The sequence below is a fragment of the Ruditapes philippinarum genome, unplaced genomic scaffold, assembly GCF_026571515.1.
Source record: "Ruditapes philippinarum isolate M1 unplaced genomic scaffold, ASM2657151v2 ctg1062_1_1_1_1, whole genome shotgun sequence".
Taxonomy (NCBI): domain Eukaryota; kingdom Metazoa; phylum Mollusca; class Bivalvia; order Venerida; family Veneridae; genus Ruditapes; species Ruditapes philippinarum.
The window spans coordinates 1-17,839 of record NW_026853413.1 but is presented as its reverse complement, the minus strand read 5'-3'; the positions used below and the strand labels follow the sequence as shown (position 1 = coordinate 17,839).

General features: G+C 34.4%; 1 protein-coding gene across 1 annotated transcript; it reads right to left on the bottom strand.

The window, feature by feature from the left end:
- Positions 1–287: 287 nt before the first annotated feature.
- Positions 288–10,078, bottom strand: LOC132736808 (uncharacterized). The gene is made up of 8 exons (XM_060724020.1): positions 9,691–10,078; positions 9,086–9,187; positions 8,333–8,458; positions 7,893–8,057; positions 7,197–7,338; positions 2,738–2,944; positions 1,713–2,462; positions 288–1,449 (listed from the first exon to the last, which is right to left on the bottom strand). Exons 1-8 carry the CDS (start codon positions 9,988–9,990, stop codon positions 1,160–1,162), a joined length of 2,082 nt encoding a protein of 693 aa, XP_060580003.1. The 5' UTR covers positions 9,991–10,078; the 3' UTR covers positions 288–1,159.
- Between the last annotated feature and the right edge of the window lie 7,761 nt (positions 10,079–17,839).

Below are 17,839 nucleotides of genomic sequence, written 5' to 3'. Positions count from 1 at the left end.
ATGACCCTAACGGGAAACCGTACTAATGGGAATCCTTGAACATTAGTATAGTCTGTCGCAACAGAAGTTGTTTATTTATTTAAAACAATAGTTAAGAGCTATTTTTGAGGCTCATTTAAAAGTTAATTTGTAGATTGTGTATTTTGAATCGTTATCTATATCTAACGAATTTATAAACGGAAGCAAAAATAGAGCCAAAGTTGGAATATAGTTGTAACCTGCCAATAACAAGCAAGCAGGAAGTATAAATAGTTTAGTGAATTATTAAAAAGCTGTTAAATCAGTTTTTCTTGATCATGTCAGCCACTGTTAAACACTTTGAGTTTCTCGGTCACTGCGCTGCGCCTGACCAATTCAATTTTGTGATACGTACTTATCAACTTTAACCTATACTTAAATAACTCAGTGTTCCTGGATAATTCAACCACTGTTAAATAATTCAGTGTTCCTTTATCAATTAATTGTAAAACAATCTTACTTTCTCCTTAAATCTAATGTTAAAATATGGCAACTTATATATATACTTTCTTGAGGTACGGATTTATGTAAGTATGTATGTACTTTTATCATTGGCCAAATATGTTTGAATATGAAAGTACTCACCATCAAAGTCAAAGAAAACATTGTAAGAATTGTCATTTCTTTTATATTTTGTAACAAGAAACGTATTTCAAGCAATACATAGTAATATTGAACATTTAAGCCTGAATGTTGTTTTTTTTGTCTCGATAAAAGTAGAAAATTCTGGAAACAAAGCGATCCCTCGGAAGCATCAATCACAACAAAATAACATAAGAATTGCAGACTCGGTTTGACTGAGTCTGTACATGAGGGATAATGAATAAGTGCAACATCCCTCACGCCCCCTAGCACCGGCTTGAGCGGTACTCAAGAGAAAATTGTACGTACAAATATAGCAAGCATTGTCCTATTTCTTATTTTGCAAACAAGAGAAGTATTTGGTTCAATTTTTTTCTGAAATTTTCAGACATTTTCAATTCTATGGAAAGTTAACAAAACTTCTGTCTGAACAATTTCTTCTCCTCGGTGAAACAAATACACAGTTGTTATAAATGACTAACTTCTAGTGACTAATTACATCGTCGGATACCCACTGTTGATTTAATGATTCGGCCGTGGGTATCCCACGATGGACTCATTAACGTCTTTCGTAAGTAATCAAGTATTCTGGATAGCATAAACAACTATCGTAAACAACAAACTCTCGAAACAACTTCCGGTTGTCAGCCACTACAGAATCATAGGAATGACCAAATTTATCAACATGTCGCATATCACGGCAGTCATCTTGAAGACAAGTGGTACAAGGTGGTCTCCGAAATTTCTGTGGTTTATTCTGATAGCAGACATGGCAGTTGCCAAGGATCATACGTGTAAGTAACATAGTTTTTTTGTTACCACGTCCAGCAGAACGACTGTGTATATCATCTAATGGAAAAATAAAAATAAACGGTGTTAGTTTTAATTCAGAGTAATTTGTGACATGCTATCAATATAAAATTTATCAATATTTTTACCGGTATATATTTGTTTAATAGACATGTATGTTAACTTCTCGATTACTAAATAATTTATATGACTGATTAAAATTTTTCATTTAAATATGCTACATGGCCGACTTTTTTATATTTATTACAAGATAAAGGTCATGTTAAATGGCCACATTGTTTAAGATAACTTATAATTCTTACCGACGTATTGGTCTGCTTTTGTAGCACATTCAGCTGCATATATTCCACGGCCAAACATACAATCACCATTGCTTATCCTTGGGTCAAGTCCGTCGCTGCAAATGGTGTCAACATTTTCAAATTTTGTACCATGAAAAAGTAAGTACTCATTTAAACCAGAATGAATGTCTTGATCTAGAGAAGGATGTACGAAACTAGCAGTTAATACAGGACCTGAACATTTACGTTTATCTTCTAACTTTGGGAATGTCACCTGACCCGCTTTGTACAGACGCCTGTACAGTGTTTGTCTTTTTCTGAAAAATTGTTCATAAAGGTCAAGGTTTTCTACTCTTTCAACTTTATGTACAAATAATTTCTTGTATGTGAAGTCCTCCAGACCTTTTGCGTCCTTTCCTACTCCCAGCAAATCGCTGTCAAATGTTGCATTTATCATTCTAACAATAGTAGAAAACGCACGAGAGCCTTTCTTTAGTTGCTGAAGTTCAAACCTTTTCTTTGATGCGACACGCCTAGTTGAAACTAGCAAAGAGGTAACTGTGTGTCCTTGTTTGTAATTCTTCCAGTAGTTTGGAGTTTGTGGTTCACAGTCAAGCATTGATTCAACAAATGTGCGTGTGTTTCTATTAATATCATGACTTACAGGCCGCACATTACATGTGCTTTTTTCTTCAATAAGTGCTTTCTTTATGTCACAATACACATTTTGTACCGTTCCTTCGTGGCCTCTAAGTAAGAAATATGTGTCCTCTGAAACATAAAAAAGTTGCAATAAAATAATTTTATGTTGAGATAGAGCAGTATGAGCTTTACACTTATATTTGATAATTTCGCTAAACGTATATATTTTCTCTCTGTGTTAATTAAATTACAACTGATTTGATAATTACTCATAATATAAATACTAATTTAGTTATTTAATTATATACATAAAGACGTACTTTATAAAATCCTACTATGAAGTAAGTAAATACAACTGCATCTATTAAGAACATCTATCATAATACACAAACTATGTTAGTAACCTTCAATGCATTCAATATCGTTTAAAGATGCAATAGTTTTGATCTTTTCTTTAGCGTATGTAGACAGATCGTCATCCTTGTCAATTATTTTCTCATGTAGACATTCGTTTTTCAAACAAGACTCAAAATTGTCTTTTGCCGAAGTACAAACAAGTTTGCTTTCTGCTGTTACAGTTATTGCCGGATTCGGTACTGGCTGAACAGCTTCTGTAAAAAATGCGGATTTATAAGTTAAATGATTGCAGGTGTAACTCCGATCATCACATAATCTACAATATTATACCCCGGTCACATATTCACGGAATACGCCCACGGAAGAGCCACGGATTAATTCCGGCATCGTCCGTAGCTACCCGTACTGGTCAGTAGCTCTCCGTATTGTAACCGTAATCAATCGTAGTAGTCCTTGTATATCCGTAGCGATCCTTGACAATTTTTGAACATGCACAAAAATTTGCTACGGAAAACTCAACCGTAGCGTATCCGTACTAGTCCGTATTAATCCGTACTGATACGTACTGGTCCGTACGAAAACCGTACTAGTCCGTACTGATTCGTAGTCCACCAACTTGTCAAGGATTTCCACGGTTTTGTACGGAGAACTACGTATTTGTACGGTTACCCTACGTATAAGCTACGGTTTTAATACGGATTAATACGGCATTGTCACGGAAAGCCACGATCGTAATACGTTGTACTACGGAGAGGCAAGGATTAGCACGGTCTTATACGGTTTATTGCGTTGCAAAACGAAACGGTACGGAATGGTACGGTCCACCACTGTTTAGTACGGATGAATTAAGTATCATGTACTTTTTCAAGGGTATAAATACTACCTTCTTGTTAACAAACAGACATATTTGCGGAAACATTTAATAAATGATAATTGCCATTTACTGGCTGCAACTATATATTGAAATGGCTCAGAATGCGGAGGCAGTGGTCGAGCTGCTTGATGACATACATAGAAGTAAATTTATATTAATATCGTACTACAATTCAAGTAATAGAATAACATTTAATGTTACATATTTTACAAACATTGGATCGTGAAATAAGAGTAAATATGTACATAAAACGAAGTGTTTCATAAGCCTCGGAGGCTGGCCCTTGAGTGATAATAAGATTAATTAACAAGCTTTTTACATATTTTTAAAACATAAACATCATGATAATTAATGTAATTGTAAGATGAACAGCAAATCTTAAAATTAAAAGAGAAGCAGTGTTGATCAACATTTTTCTTTAATGATTACTAGTCCATATCTAATCAGGTAAGAGAAGACAGACGAGATGGTGGACTAGATATGGGCTTTTACGAAGACCGCTTCAAGTTTAGTATGAGGCTCTCGTGGCCGAACTTTGTTGAGGATCCAGCGTCCTTCAAGAAATTCACTTTAATCGGACCTGATGTGTCTCGGGGGGTCAGACGCGATTAGGCCGAGTCCTCTCCGCCAAAATCAATGAACTCTGCAATTCGTTTTCTAGGTCTTCTTTTCTTTTAAGGCATTTTGAAAATGAGCAAGCAAGAGGTTGTAGACGGATGTATTAGGTCCGTATAGATCCGTTGGCAATTTCGTTCTTCTCCGTATCAATACGTTCTTCTCCGTATCAGACCGTACTTATTCGTACTAAACCCCTGTGCTTATACCGTAGCAGACCGTAGTGTATCCGTAGTGCGCTCCGTCCTGATTCGTGTCGCTCCGTATCAAACCGTGTCGACCCGTAACAATCCGTGTCTCTCCGGGGGCTTTTGGTGGTAAATCCGTCGGACTCCGTACTCATACCGTTGTGTGTCCGTACTGGAACCGTAGCGGACTACGAAATTTCACATTTCCGTAGTAATCCGTGAACGATTAGACCGTAGCTCTTCCGTGGCATTATCCGTGAATATGTGACCGGGGCATTACAAGCTCGTATATCACCGATCATCCTATACTCTACAATATTACAAGCTCGTAGATCACCGATCATCCTATACTATACAATATTACAAGCTCGTAGATCACCGATCATCACTTACTCTATATTATTACAAACTCGTAGATCACCGATCATCACATACTCTACAATTACAAGCTCGTAGATCACCGATCATCACATGATCTACAATATTACAAGCTCGTAGATCACCGATCATCATATACTCTACAATATTACAAGCTCGTAGATCACCGATCATCATATACTCTACAATATTACAAGCTCGTAGATCACCGATCATCACATACTCTACAATATTACAAGCTCGTAGATCACCGATCATCATATACTCTACAATATTACAAGCTCGTAGATCACCGATCATCACATACTCTACAATATTACAAGCTCGTAGATCACCGATCATCACATGATCTACAATATTGCAAGCTCGTAGATCACCGATCATCACATGATTTACAATATAACAAGCTCGTAGATCACCGATCATCATATACTTTACAATATTACAAGCTCGTAGATCACTGATCATCACATACTCTACAATATTACAAGCTCGTAGATCACCGATCATCACATACTTTACAACATTACAAGCTCGTAGATTAACAATCATAATATACTATACAATATTACAAGCTCGTAGATCAACGATCATCACATACTCTATGATATTACAAGCTCGTATATCACCGATCATCATATACTGTACAATATTACAAGCTCGTATGTCACCAATCATCACATACTTTACAATATTACAAGCTCGTATATCACCGATCATCACATACTTTACAATATTACAAGCTCGTATATCACCGATCATCACATACTCTACAATATTACAAGCTCGTATATCACCGATCATCACATACTTTACAATATTACAAGCTCGTATATCACCGATCATCACATACTCTACAATATTACAAAGCTCGTATATCACCGATCATCATATACTGTACAATATTACAAGCTCGTATATCACCGATCATCACATACTCTACAATATTACAAGCTCGTATATCACCGATCATCACATACTGTACAATATTACAAGCTCGTAGATCACCGATCATAATATACTCTACAATATTACAAACTCGTAGATCACCGATCATCACATACTCTACAATATTGCAAGCTCCTAGATCATCAATTGTCACATGATCTACAATATTACAAGCTCGTAGATCACCGATCATCACATGATCTACAATATTACAAGCTCGTAGATCAACGATCATCACATACTCTACAATATTACAAGCTCGTAGATCACCGATCATCACATGATCTAAAATATTACAAGCTCGTATATCACCAATCATCATCTACTGTACAATATTACAAGCTCGTATATCACCGATCATCACATGATTTACAATATTACAAGCTCGTAGATCACCGATCATCATATACTGTACAATATTACAAGCTCGTAGATCACCGATCATCACATACTCTACAATATTACAAGCTCGTAGATCACCGATCATCACATACTCTACAATATTACAAGCTCGTAGATCACCGATCATCACATACTCTACAATATTACAAGCTCGTAGATCACCGATCATCACATGATCTAAAATATTACAAGCTCGTATCTCACCAATCATCACATACTGTACAATATTACAAGCTCGTATATCACCGATCATCACATACTTTACAATATTACAAGCTCGTAGATCACCGATCATCACATACTGTACAATATTACAAGCTCGTAGATCACCGATCATCACATACTGTACAATATTACATGCTCGTAGATCACCGATCATCACATACTCTATAATATTACAAGCTCGTATATCACCGAATTCTTAAAGATATCTAAGTTAATATAACTTACTGAGTACGAATGAATTAAGACAAATCTTGTCAGTTTATTAAAAGGGAGATAACCCTTGTATGCCATAATGTTCATGTACATCCCAGTTTTCCCCCTTTAAAGGTCTGGTTAATTCCCATCATAAAAGTTTAGTTTAAAACCACTCTTTTTCATCCTGAATATTTTCATTCTGCCTTTGTTGTGCTTTCTTTTTTTTTTAATTTTAGGTAAATTTAAGACGGATTGTCATTGATAGTGTTCAAACAAAAGTCTGGCGGATTTCACTGTAGAAAAAGGGTTGATTTTTAAAAAATCTATAAAAATAAAAATTGTTTGTATCTATCTATTTTAAATTTTTTCATTTCTATAAAACGATTTTAATAAATGTATTTTAATGAAATATTTTGCAATTAAAAAAGCAAATTTTCTTAAAAAATACTTTTTCTTAAATGTGTATTTTAAAATTTGATTCGGAGTTTTCCAAATTTAGGTATGATGTTTTGTTTTTAGATTTCAAAAAAAGGGGGATGTACAAATGGACTACACTACAAAAATTTCATGTTTCATAAAGAATTTTTTGCTTTTTTAAGCAAAATAAATGTGCCTCTTTAAAAAAACCACGAAGATGCCACTGACCTCGACTGCTGATATGGTAAAGTTGATTGAACTTACTAATCATTTCCGATTCTTGTCGGTTCAACATACATTGTTGATTCTTATTCATAGCATTACACACAGGGATAAATGAAAGCGTTCTGCAAGCGTCTTCAAAAACGGAATATGTTTCGTCATCATTCACTAGCAGGAAGATTTCCTATAATATATGTGAATATAATTTTTGATTATATTGAAATACAAGTTGTTTAAATTAGCAGACTATTGTAGAACAATTGCGTATGTTTTAAATGCGTAATGGCAGGCTAAAATGTTTATTTGTCCATTGTCTTGACAAAAAGATGTTTTCTTTTCAATACCAGGAAAGACATGCATCAATAAATAACCTCTTTAAAAACACGTTGCTACCTAGAGGTTACTTGGTTTTCCAGGGACACCCATTACTGAGTGGTTATACAGTCTCTAACTTCAAATTACTTGTCCCTTACCGCCCAGTGTTTAAAACCCTAAATTGACTTTGGATCCAATCATATTAGGAAGCTGTCCAGACGGAGCGTCGGCGATTCTACTTATGTACCCGTTCGTGCCAGAAATAAACATGGTATTCTTCTAATAGTGACTGTGAAACTTAATTACCTACTAGAAAAATGGCATTCTTATATTGACTATGTTCATTTTGTACTTTAATTATGTTGATGGAATCTGAATCTAAACACATGTATATTATTATATAAAGAGATTATAAGTATTTACCTTCAATTGATTGCTTCCAGATTTCAAATGTTGATTTATTTCTGTGAGCATAGTTTTGGCTAGATCAGGACTGGGTGAGTTGTTACAAAGTGGAGGTAACGCAAGTGAATTATAGTTCCAGGCACAACATTCTGTAAATATCTCGGCAATGACCTGATGCATCATCTGAAACATTATATAGACCGTATCCAAAATAAAATTAATTTGGCATATCTCGACTATATCATAACATTAAAAAATTGAAATAAACATGTTATCCATTATTATCTTACAACGTAACATCATGTTAAAAATACAAAACGAATATGTTTTAAATCTTACGACACACAAAAATCTGTTTCCAATATAATTGGTATCAAGTTTTTGTATTTATAGAAAAAAAATATTTTGTTTTTGGTAAGACTACAAAATTCCCACCTGATAAATTTTCTTATTCTCACCTTTTTCATTCGGACACTTTCCATCACCTTGACGTGGAAAACAGCGGAACATTTATTTAGGAGCTGTCCGGATGAACTCGTCACTACAACGCTACCACACGATGATTTATCTATTTCTTGATACATCTGCAAAACACATGATGCTAGAAATCTGTCCAGAAGTCACGGACGCCTCTATATTTCAATGTATTGTGAAAAAACATAAAAAACAAAATCATGAACAATTATTGATGCAAATAAATATAGCAGTAATAATTTTGGCTTCCACAAGACAAAAGTTTTAACTATAATTATTCTTAATAACAAAATTTTCGGTGAATAGCCGAGGTGCTTAAAGTCACGTCATGACAACTATTCTTAGAAAGTTCCCTGGCTCGCAGTTACACATGAAACAATTATAAAATTGTGACTTTTTGCCCAAGGGCCATAACTACATGTATGCTGATTTCCAATACAGTTGCACTACAATACCAAGGTTTGGTAAGTTCATATACTGACAGCGATTCTTTGATTCTTTCATAGTAATGGTAGGTATACTCTAAGAGCTAAACGCAATACATTTCTAAAAATCCTGTTTTCCCCGCTTCATCAGGGGGCATAACTCTACTAAATTTGCACAAAATACTCAAATCTGTTTCTTGTTAAGCACAAAAATATAACATAAAATAGTTTATGATATGTTTAAAATAGAATTAAAAATGTGTGTATTACATGAATTTATATGTTTAACATTGCTATTAAGAGGTACATTACCTGCAGTAATAGCTGGCCCCCAGCTTCTAGAAACGATCTTGAAATATCGCCGCTGTCGAAGGATTTTTCATCTTTGCCTATTATATTTACCAGTGCATCCGCCTAAATGTTATAAAATTGATATTAACATTTACCAGTGCGTCTGCATAAATGTTATAAAATTGATATTAACATATACCAGTGCACCCGCCTAAATGTAATAAAATTGATATTCACATTTACCAGTGCGTTTACCTAAATTTTATTAAATTGATATTAACATTTACCAGCGCGTCTGCCTTAATGCTATTATATTGAGAAGTATTCAGTGCCTTGCGTTTTTTAAATAAAGTTATCAACAATTCTTGACAGTATTCACAGGATAGTTACTTTAAATTGAAACTGATACTAAAGTTGTATACTAGTTATCATTAGTATTGAATACGCAACAATCTTCGACAATGTCTTGATTGATTTACAAATCAAAGAATATATTTAATGAAGTTGCAAATCAAAATAAAAACATCAGCGTATCAATGTTTGCAGAGTATATTTTATATATACAAATATAAAACAAAGTACACAGACCGTCCATATAACGTCAATATAACGTCCATATAACTTACACGTTGTTTGACAAGCTGTCCATGGATAAGCAATACTCTCGTCTTGTACATGTACATAGTTGTACTTCTTCCTGTAGCTTCATATATGTCTGACATCATATCAACATTTTTCTCTATCGTGAGTGCTTGTTGTCCTTCACAACTTCCACTGAATATATGCTTGTGGTTGCCGAAAGTTCTATATTCTGCATGGTAAACTTTACGATTGTCATCTAAATATTTAAACTTGTAACGAGAGGAATCTGTTTCCTTATTGATCTTCGACATGTCAGTTTTCTTATTTTTGTTTAAATACATCATATTTGTCTCAGTTTTTTTCGACGATATCAACTTTTAAACGATTTTCGTCAGCATAGCTTGTATCCGCTACACTGTTCCTTTAACATAACGGTAAAAAGTGACAGAAATGAATAGATAATTATCAGTCTGGGAGAATATCATGCACTTTTTTTATTGTGTCCCATTTGGCTCTTCAAAAGTTATGTTAATTTTATTACCAATCGCAACTACTCGGCCCATTCCGTCAGGCTTCGGATAAGGACCTCGAACACAATAGTATGAATACACAGAACGGATGCGGTATTTCGGTCTAACCTACGCTAAGAAACTAAACATGTAAACAAATAGTAATTCATTGCTGGGAGTTGTTGACAAGTCTATTTCCAATATATGTAGTAAAAGTCCACCTAAAATAAGTGAATTCATAGGTACAAAAGCAAACAATTCATTATTTATATATTTATTATTATGGATGTAGAAACCGAAAGTACAAAAAACCAACCAGTTGACATTTAGTCGGATTTGTTTAAAATTGAACATCAGTGGGCATATTTAAATTACAAATTGTTGTCAGACAAGAGTACCGGAACAGGCATTGGATGTCAAATATATACATTCGTTTTACATTATCTCTGTTTCTGTTTACATCTGAAAACACGTTGTAGAACTACTTTCAATCCGTATTGTTTCCGTGGTTATTATAGATAATAGCCGAGGTAGTTCCGAATGCTTTATTACACCACCTTTTACAACAAAACAAAACACATTAGCATTATGTTATATTTTATTATTTAGTAGAATATGAATCGAGAGGCCGATAGTCATGGTGGCTGACTGTGCCATTCGTGTTTTCGCCCTGCAACTCCGCCAAGCGGAAAGTCGAGAATTAACAAGTTAAAATGGCGGGGGCGGGGCGAAAACACGCTAATTAGCGGGGGCGCGGGGCGAAGTTTAATAAACAAGAGATTAAAGAAATACAACGACGGGGCGCGGAGCTAATTAGCGTGTTTTCGCTCTGCGCCCCCCGCAAATTTAACATGTTTATTATTGACTTTTCGCTTGGCGGGGTCGCGGGACGAAAAACCGGTAATTCGCGGGGACGCGGGGTGAAATTTTATGAACAAAACTTCGCCGCACGCCCCCGCTAATTAGCGTGATTTCGTCCCGCGACCCCGCCGTTTTATTTCTTTAATCTTGCTCTGCGCCCCCGCGGAGCGAATTTTTATTTATTATTAGAAGAAGGTGTTTTATTATTTTATTTCAGTTCTAGCAGCCACTTAAAGAAGCGACTCAAATTAATATGAGAAAAGTTGATAAAATACTACTTAAAACTACAGACAAATTTAGTGATCATCCATCAATTTGTTCTGTAGACGAAGATGTTAAAAGGTTTTTATATTCTTGCTCTAGAGGCCCCTAAAATGGGACAAAAACTAATATGTACAAATTTGATAACAGACCATCTTAAAATGCTACAGACAAAATTTGTTTATTATCCATGAATTAGTTCAGTAGAAAAAAATGTTTCAAGTTTTTTTTTCTATTTCTAGCTCTAAAAAGGCCGATTGAAATGATAGAAGGAAATTAAAGTGTGACTGTCACAAAGATGCTACAGACCAAATCTGAGGTAAATCTGCCCAGCAGTTGCAGAGAAGAAGATGAAAATTGACACATGACGACGGACGACGGAGCATCTCCCTTCGATACTTATAGCTCACCTTCTGGTGAGGTAAAAATATACTGTAGTAATATTTTCTTTTTAATAATAACCTGACAAATGCTTTAAATTCATATACTACATTTTACCATAAAGCATATACTAGCATTCTAAAGCTGACCGTAAAACATATACCAGTATCCATTTATAAAGACGTCATATCTTAAAAATATAAAACTAAACGTACCTTGTAATAAATATTTTCTTAGTTATTTTTATTATATTTCGTGCGACCTTCGATAAAGAAACATACAAAATTTTACATTATGATATCTGTTACTTGGCAAATAATGAAACATTTATCAAAATTTCTTTTCCTTTTCATGTACAAAAACTTCAACCACTTGAAATAAGTTAGATGACTAATCTTCCTTGCAAAGGGGTGGATGTAAATAGGAAATTATTTGTTCATTTGAAAACCACATACCAAGTGGTGTTATTTTTATTTTGTTTCGTGACTTATGTGCACTTCACGGATATTGGAACATAGCCAGGCGACTTTTATAGTAAACAGAACAGACCTTCGTTAAATTTCTTAAGATTTAGAATTACTCCATACTTCGACAGAGTCATATAAGATAGAAAAGCAATTGAAATTTATTAGGTTTTACACCATAAATTTTACAATTATATAGTAATATATTTATTGCCTTAAGAGTTTTGCTAATTAAATGTTCCTGGTTTAAAGTAAAGTTGCAATCATACTCAGTAGTTAAAATTACCAACCGTTTCTAAAAATTACTACGAAAGCCTAATAGTACCAAATGAAATAAAATACAATATTGGTAAGGCGTTATAGCGCGAAACAAAAGGCGTAGTCACGCGAAAAAAGGCACAGTCACGCGAACCAAAGAGCGCATAGAAGCCAATCAAAAGGCGTTTTTACGCAAATATAGGCTTATAATGCAAATTAAAGTGTATTTACGCGAATCAAAAGGCGTCAAAACGCAGATCAAAAAGCGTTATTACTCGAATCAAAAGACGTTATAACGCGAATTATAGCATAAAATCGACTATTTTTCCCTATTTTGCCCATGTTTCAACGGGACCAAAACCATGTGTTAACACATATGCGCAATACATACAGGGCCCAGTAAACAAACATAAAAAATACGATTTGGCCTGTTTGTCAAAGAGTCACACGCTCTTGTTATATTGAATTATTGATTCGAAGGCCTCTATCGCATTAAATACGTCGAGCAACATTCAAGTAACTATGCCGGAAATACGGCGTATAGACATTGAGCACTGCTAATCTTGGTTGTCGCCCTTTCTAAGAAACGGACAGTTATCAATGTAAACAAATACCTGTCATTCAGTTTAACCCTCCGATTAACTTACAAAACAAGACACAAAACAAGAAAAGCATTGATGCAAAGCATCAAAGGGCGTCCAAACGGCACGTGCAGATGAACTAGTAGATATATGATGACAAGATATTCTTATAAACTTTTCAATGGTTCATTGGGTTTTACCAGAATTGTATATCACTTTTGAATGAACGGACGAAAGACATTGTTCATTATTTATAACTTTGATTGGCATGCTAGAAATTAGAATATTACTTGTTACTTCTTTATGATCGTGGTTATTAATAGCAACGGATATACATGTATACAATCATTTATAATCCATATGTGTAACGCATGATCAACACCATACTTGTGTAATTGTCCCTTATTATGTTATTGCTATTAACGAGGACCCCCTCTTAAGGTATCTGTTCACACTAAGTAACAATATGACACTTGTTATATTACCATGTTGATCATGTTGAGCATAATTGTTTATTATACAATAAATGTAATTTCTATTTTAATAAAAAAAAAAAATACAGATTTTATGAATATTGTTTTCTTTTCTTTTTTTGTGTGTGTTTTATGCGCTATTTTAATAATGTTTTTACGTTTACTACTATTTTAAGAATTCAATTGTCATAATGATCGACGATTATAAGTCAAAACTTAACTGGAAAAAGTCAGTAAATCATGGTTAATCTTTCAATTTATAATATTGTTTATTCTTAAACCATATACATGTACATTTGTATTTTTCTTTATCATTTTTTAAATTATCAATCAATTGAATAAATCATAAAATCTGATTTGTAACTTTGAATAATTCCTCGGAATCTTTACTAAACACGAATAACAAATTATATAAAATGTTTTAAAGTTGATAGTGTCATATTAATGCCATAAAAATGTACATTTTTTCTCAATTATTGTACATATTGTACATATTTATTGTTTTTATCTCATATAGATAAAATATAACATGCGATTTGTGTTGTTGGTTTTTTTTTTCGAATTGTATGTTTATGTATAATAATAATCAATCAATTCGAGAGTTGATCTGTGTTTATTAATTATTGCAGGGTCTTTCAAATATTTCTATTTGAAAGACCCTGATTATTGTAACCAAACTAAGTGACAAACATTCATTTTGAAAAAAAGCTTATTTATCTGTAAAATATTTGTTCTGTTCTGTAACGATATCTACTCCAAAACCGGGAGAGACCGGACAATTGTGGTACTATTCGCCGGTCATTAGTAAATCCCGGGAGAGACCGGGAATTACCTAGGAGTACATCCCTCTATAAATAGATTTTCGGAATATTAAGGTCATCAACTCATCATTCTATTAACAGCTTTAGGAATAACATACCATAATAACCCACTGTGTACTACAAAATGATAAGCAAAAATACCCCGAAGAGCGCGATTTATTGACGGAAAAGGTTATTTCATTTGAAAATGTTTGCATTGCGAAATTCTCTAGTTCGCCATTCATTGTACATATCGCGACTAATTAACAATCAAGCACCCTCATACCGATCGGAATGATCGGCTTTTATTATTGGCAACTATAAAAGGCTCGAGAAGTTGCTGTCGCCCTTTCACAAAATCTCATTTCATTCCAATAGGCGCCGCGCTTCGGCGCGGACGCCAATAAATATGAGAAAATGTTGTTTCATTGATGTTTATGTTGATAAATGCTCTTTATATTTCTTTGAGAGAATAATGTTTAGTGCCTGATCTTTTTTATAAACTTGTGTGCTTGAAAAAAAAAAGATTCTGATTCTGATCAGTGATCTTTTTTCTACCGTCAATGTGAAATCATTCTAAGAATTTCTGAGAGTCATGTTTTGTCTTGGATAGAGGGTAGAGTAATGTAACGTTGTTTTTTTTTTTCTTGAGATAATAAATCTCCAATGTCAAGCTTTGTTAAGTCAATTATAATTCAAAATGTCGTTCGGTTCTGAGAAATTCCCAAGTTGTTAGCCCCGGAAAAATAAAACGCATACGTAAAACATGTAGAATTGGATAAATACCGTCCAAGCACAATGATTTAATGTAATTCTGTTTTGTATTAAATATACATCATGAATCTGTTTTAAAATTGTATGCTTTAATAGCGTCAAAGCACGTTTATTTGGTGTTATAAAGTTTGCAGAGTCCCTCAGAACTGTTGGAGCCCGAGCCCGTTCCTCGCGACTCTGCAGACGTTATAACACGGAAAAACATGCGTTAACCCTATACGAGTATTAAAAGGCGTTATAACGCGAATAAAGTCGTAGTTACGCGAAAAAGGCGTAATAACGCAAATAAGGCGTAAAAGCGCAAAACCAAAGGCTTAGTTACGCGTAAAAAAACGCAGTAACGCGAATCAAAAAGTGTAATAACTCGAATCAAAAGGCGTTATAACGCGAAAGAAAGGCCACATGTGAATTCAGTAACTGTATTTACATGCAGCCCAATTGATCTATAAGTCACCAAGTCACTTTATATTGACAAATATCATTAGTGTATGACAAATAGCTTACATTATTACTGCGCAAATTCAATGATAATTATTGTAAATGTATATTATATCATTATATACTAGTATTTATCTTGAGAAATAAGTTCGGATCAATATTGTTGTTCCTTTCTCACGTTACTAGGCCATTTGATTCGCATAAAAATGGTATAAAATTGGCGTAAAAATGCGCTTTAATTTGCGTTATAACGCCTGTTAGTTCGCGTTACTACGTCTTTATCCCCGTAACTTCTTCTTTTATTTCGCATAGTTACGCCTTTTGATTCGCGTAATAACGCCTTTTCATTTGCATTGTTACGTTTTTTTGCTTTATTACGCCTTTTGTTTCGCGTAATTACGCCTTTTGATTCGCGTTATATAATGCCTTTATTCTCGTTACTTTGTTTTGCGTAAAAACGCCTTTTGATTCGCGTTATAACGCCTTTATTCGCGTTATTATTCCTTTTGATTTGTGTTATAACGCCTTTTTTGCGTTACTCCTCCTTTATTCGCGTTATTACGCCTTTTGATTGGCGTAATTACGCATTTTGATTCGCGCGATAACGCCTTCATTCGAGTACTACATCTTTTTATTGCATAATTAGGCCTTTTGATTTGTAATAACGAATTATTCGCGCTATAACGCCTTTCCATTTTTAATTTTATTTGATACTATTAGGCTTTTGTAAGTTACCCATTGTGGAACCATTTTTCCTTTTTCGCTGTACCTACTTTTTGCCCTTAAATCATAGCTTTAGGTCTTTATGCAATAACTTATAATTCCCCAACGGGAAACGGACAAAAGCCCTCCCGGACAAAAGCCCTCCCGTCAAAAAATGACAAGGCGGACAAAAGCCCTCCTGTGAAAATGACAGGGCGGACAAAAGCCCTCCCGTGAAAATAACAGAGCGGACAAAAGCCCTCCCATAAAAATGGCTGGGCGGACAAAAGCCCTCCCGTGAAAATAACAAAGTCACTTTTAAAAGTATTTGACTCATTACAATGCACATTATAAATGTCTTTACTTTTTAAGTTAGATGATTTTAACTTCTTTTCATCATTTATTACTCTATTAATATTAACTTCACATAGGAGTAATCCTTCATATCTATGTGAATAAATATGCACTTACAGATTTTATAGCACTAATTATTCAGATGCCTCTCAGGAATGTGGTCAAGCCCATACCATACAAACACGGTTATGCCAATGGAAAACAAAAATATTCGTGATTACAATTTTAATATGTTGAGTGCATTGAAAAGAAAATATAAACTATTCAACGTACATATATGTATTTGCTGTGAGAGGGCTTTTGTCAGCCCTATTATTTTCACGGGAGGGCTTTTGTCCGCCCTGTCATTTTTACAGGAGGGCTTTTGTCCGCCCTGTCATTTTCACGGGTGGGCTTTTGTCCGCCTTGTCATTTTCACGGAAGGGCTTTTGTCCGCCTTGTCACTTTTTAACGGGAGGGCTTTTGTCCGGGAGGGCTTTTGTCCTACACTCTTCCCCAACAGTTAGAGTAATTAATAAGTAATTATACTGTATAAATTATCTTTTATGTAGATCTTCTGGCGTTTTACCTGAGCTTGCCCTATCATCAAGCAAAGAAAAGCAGCAACATATCTATATCTTCAATTTGCAAGCCTGTGTTGAGAGTAGTTGTAGGTCATGTAAAATGAAAACATTAAAAAATAATGCAAAATTATCTCCTCTTGCCTTAGACCAACGACATACATGAAGAATAAAGAAAACGAATTTCAACAAGTTTTCTTTCTTGTTTTATCTGTAATAAATATGTTATCCTTTTAACTTCAACACCACACTTTTATGAACTAGATATATTGAAATAATAAGTTAAGATGGATGGTGAAATAACACACATTTTATCCGGTTCCTCGCAACACATGAAAATGCACGTCACGTTCCATATTTGTCACTTCACAAAATTAATAAACATTCATGTGTCGCAGTCCAAAAGATAAGGGGGTTTCTGATGGACGCTGTGGGTTAAAGTACTTGGGACCTGGACAGAGGGTCTGTAAATACACAAATTATGCGCTTTCAAATAATTTTAATAGCATTCGAAAATCGCGGCTCTCGCCATCAAAATCTTACAAAATAGTGCGAAATACAAACTATCAATGAAAATGATGAATGACAAAATGGAAAGAATGAATCAGAGCATCAAAACAATCTACCAGTTTACCTGTAAATACACAAATTATGCGCTTTCAAATAATTTTAATAGCATTCGAAAATCGCGGCTCTCGCCATCAAAATCTTACAAAATAGTGCGCATGCGTAGTGTAAGTGAATCAATGAAGTAGAAAGTAAGATAGAGAGGCCCGG

Coding starts and splice junctions, on each gene's coding strand:
- LOC132736808 (XM_060724020.1), bottom strand. CDS start 9,990: ATGATGTATTTAAACAAAAATAAGAAAACTGACATGTCGAAGATCAAT. Junction 9,188..9,690: donor GACAGCTTGTCAAACAACGT/GTAAGTTATATG, acceptor TATAACATTTAG/GCGGATGCACTGGTAAATAT. Junction 7,339..7,892: donor CTGGAAGCAATCAATTGAAG/GTAAATACTTAT, acceptor CATATATTATAG/GAAATCTTCCTGCTAGTGAA.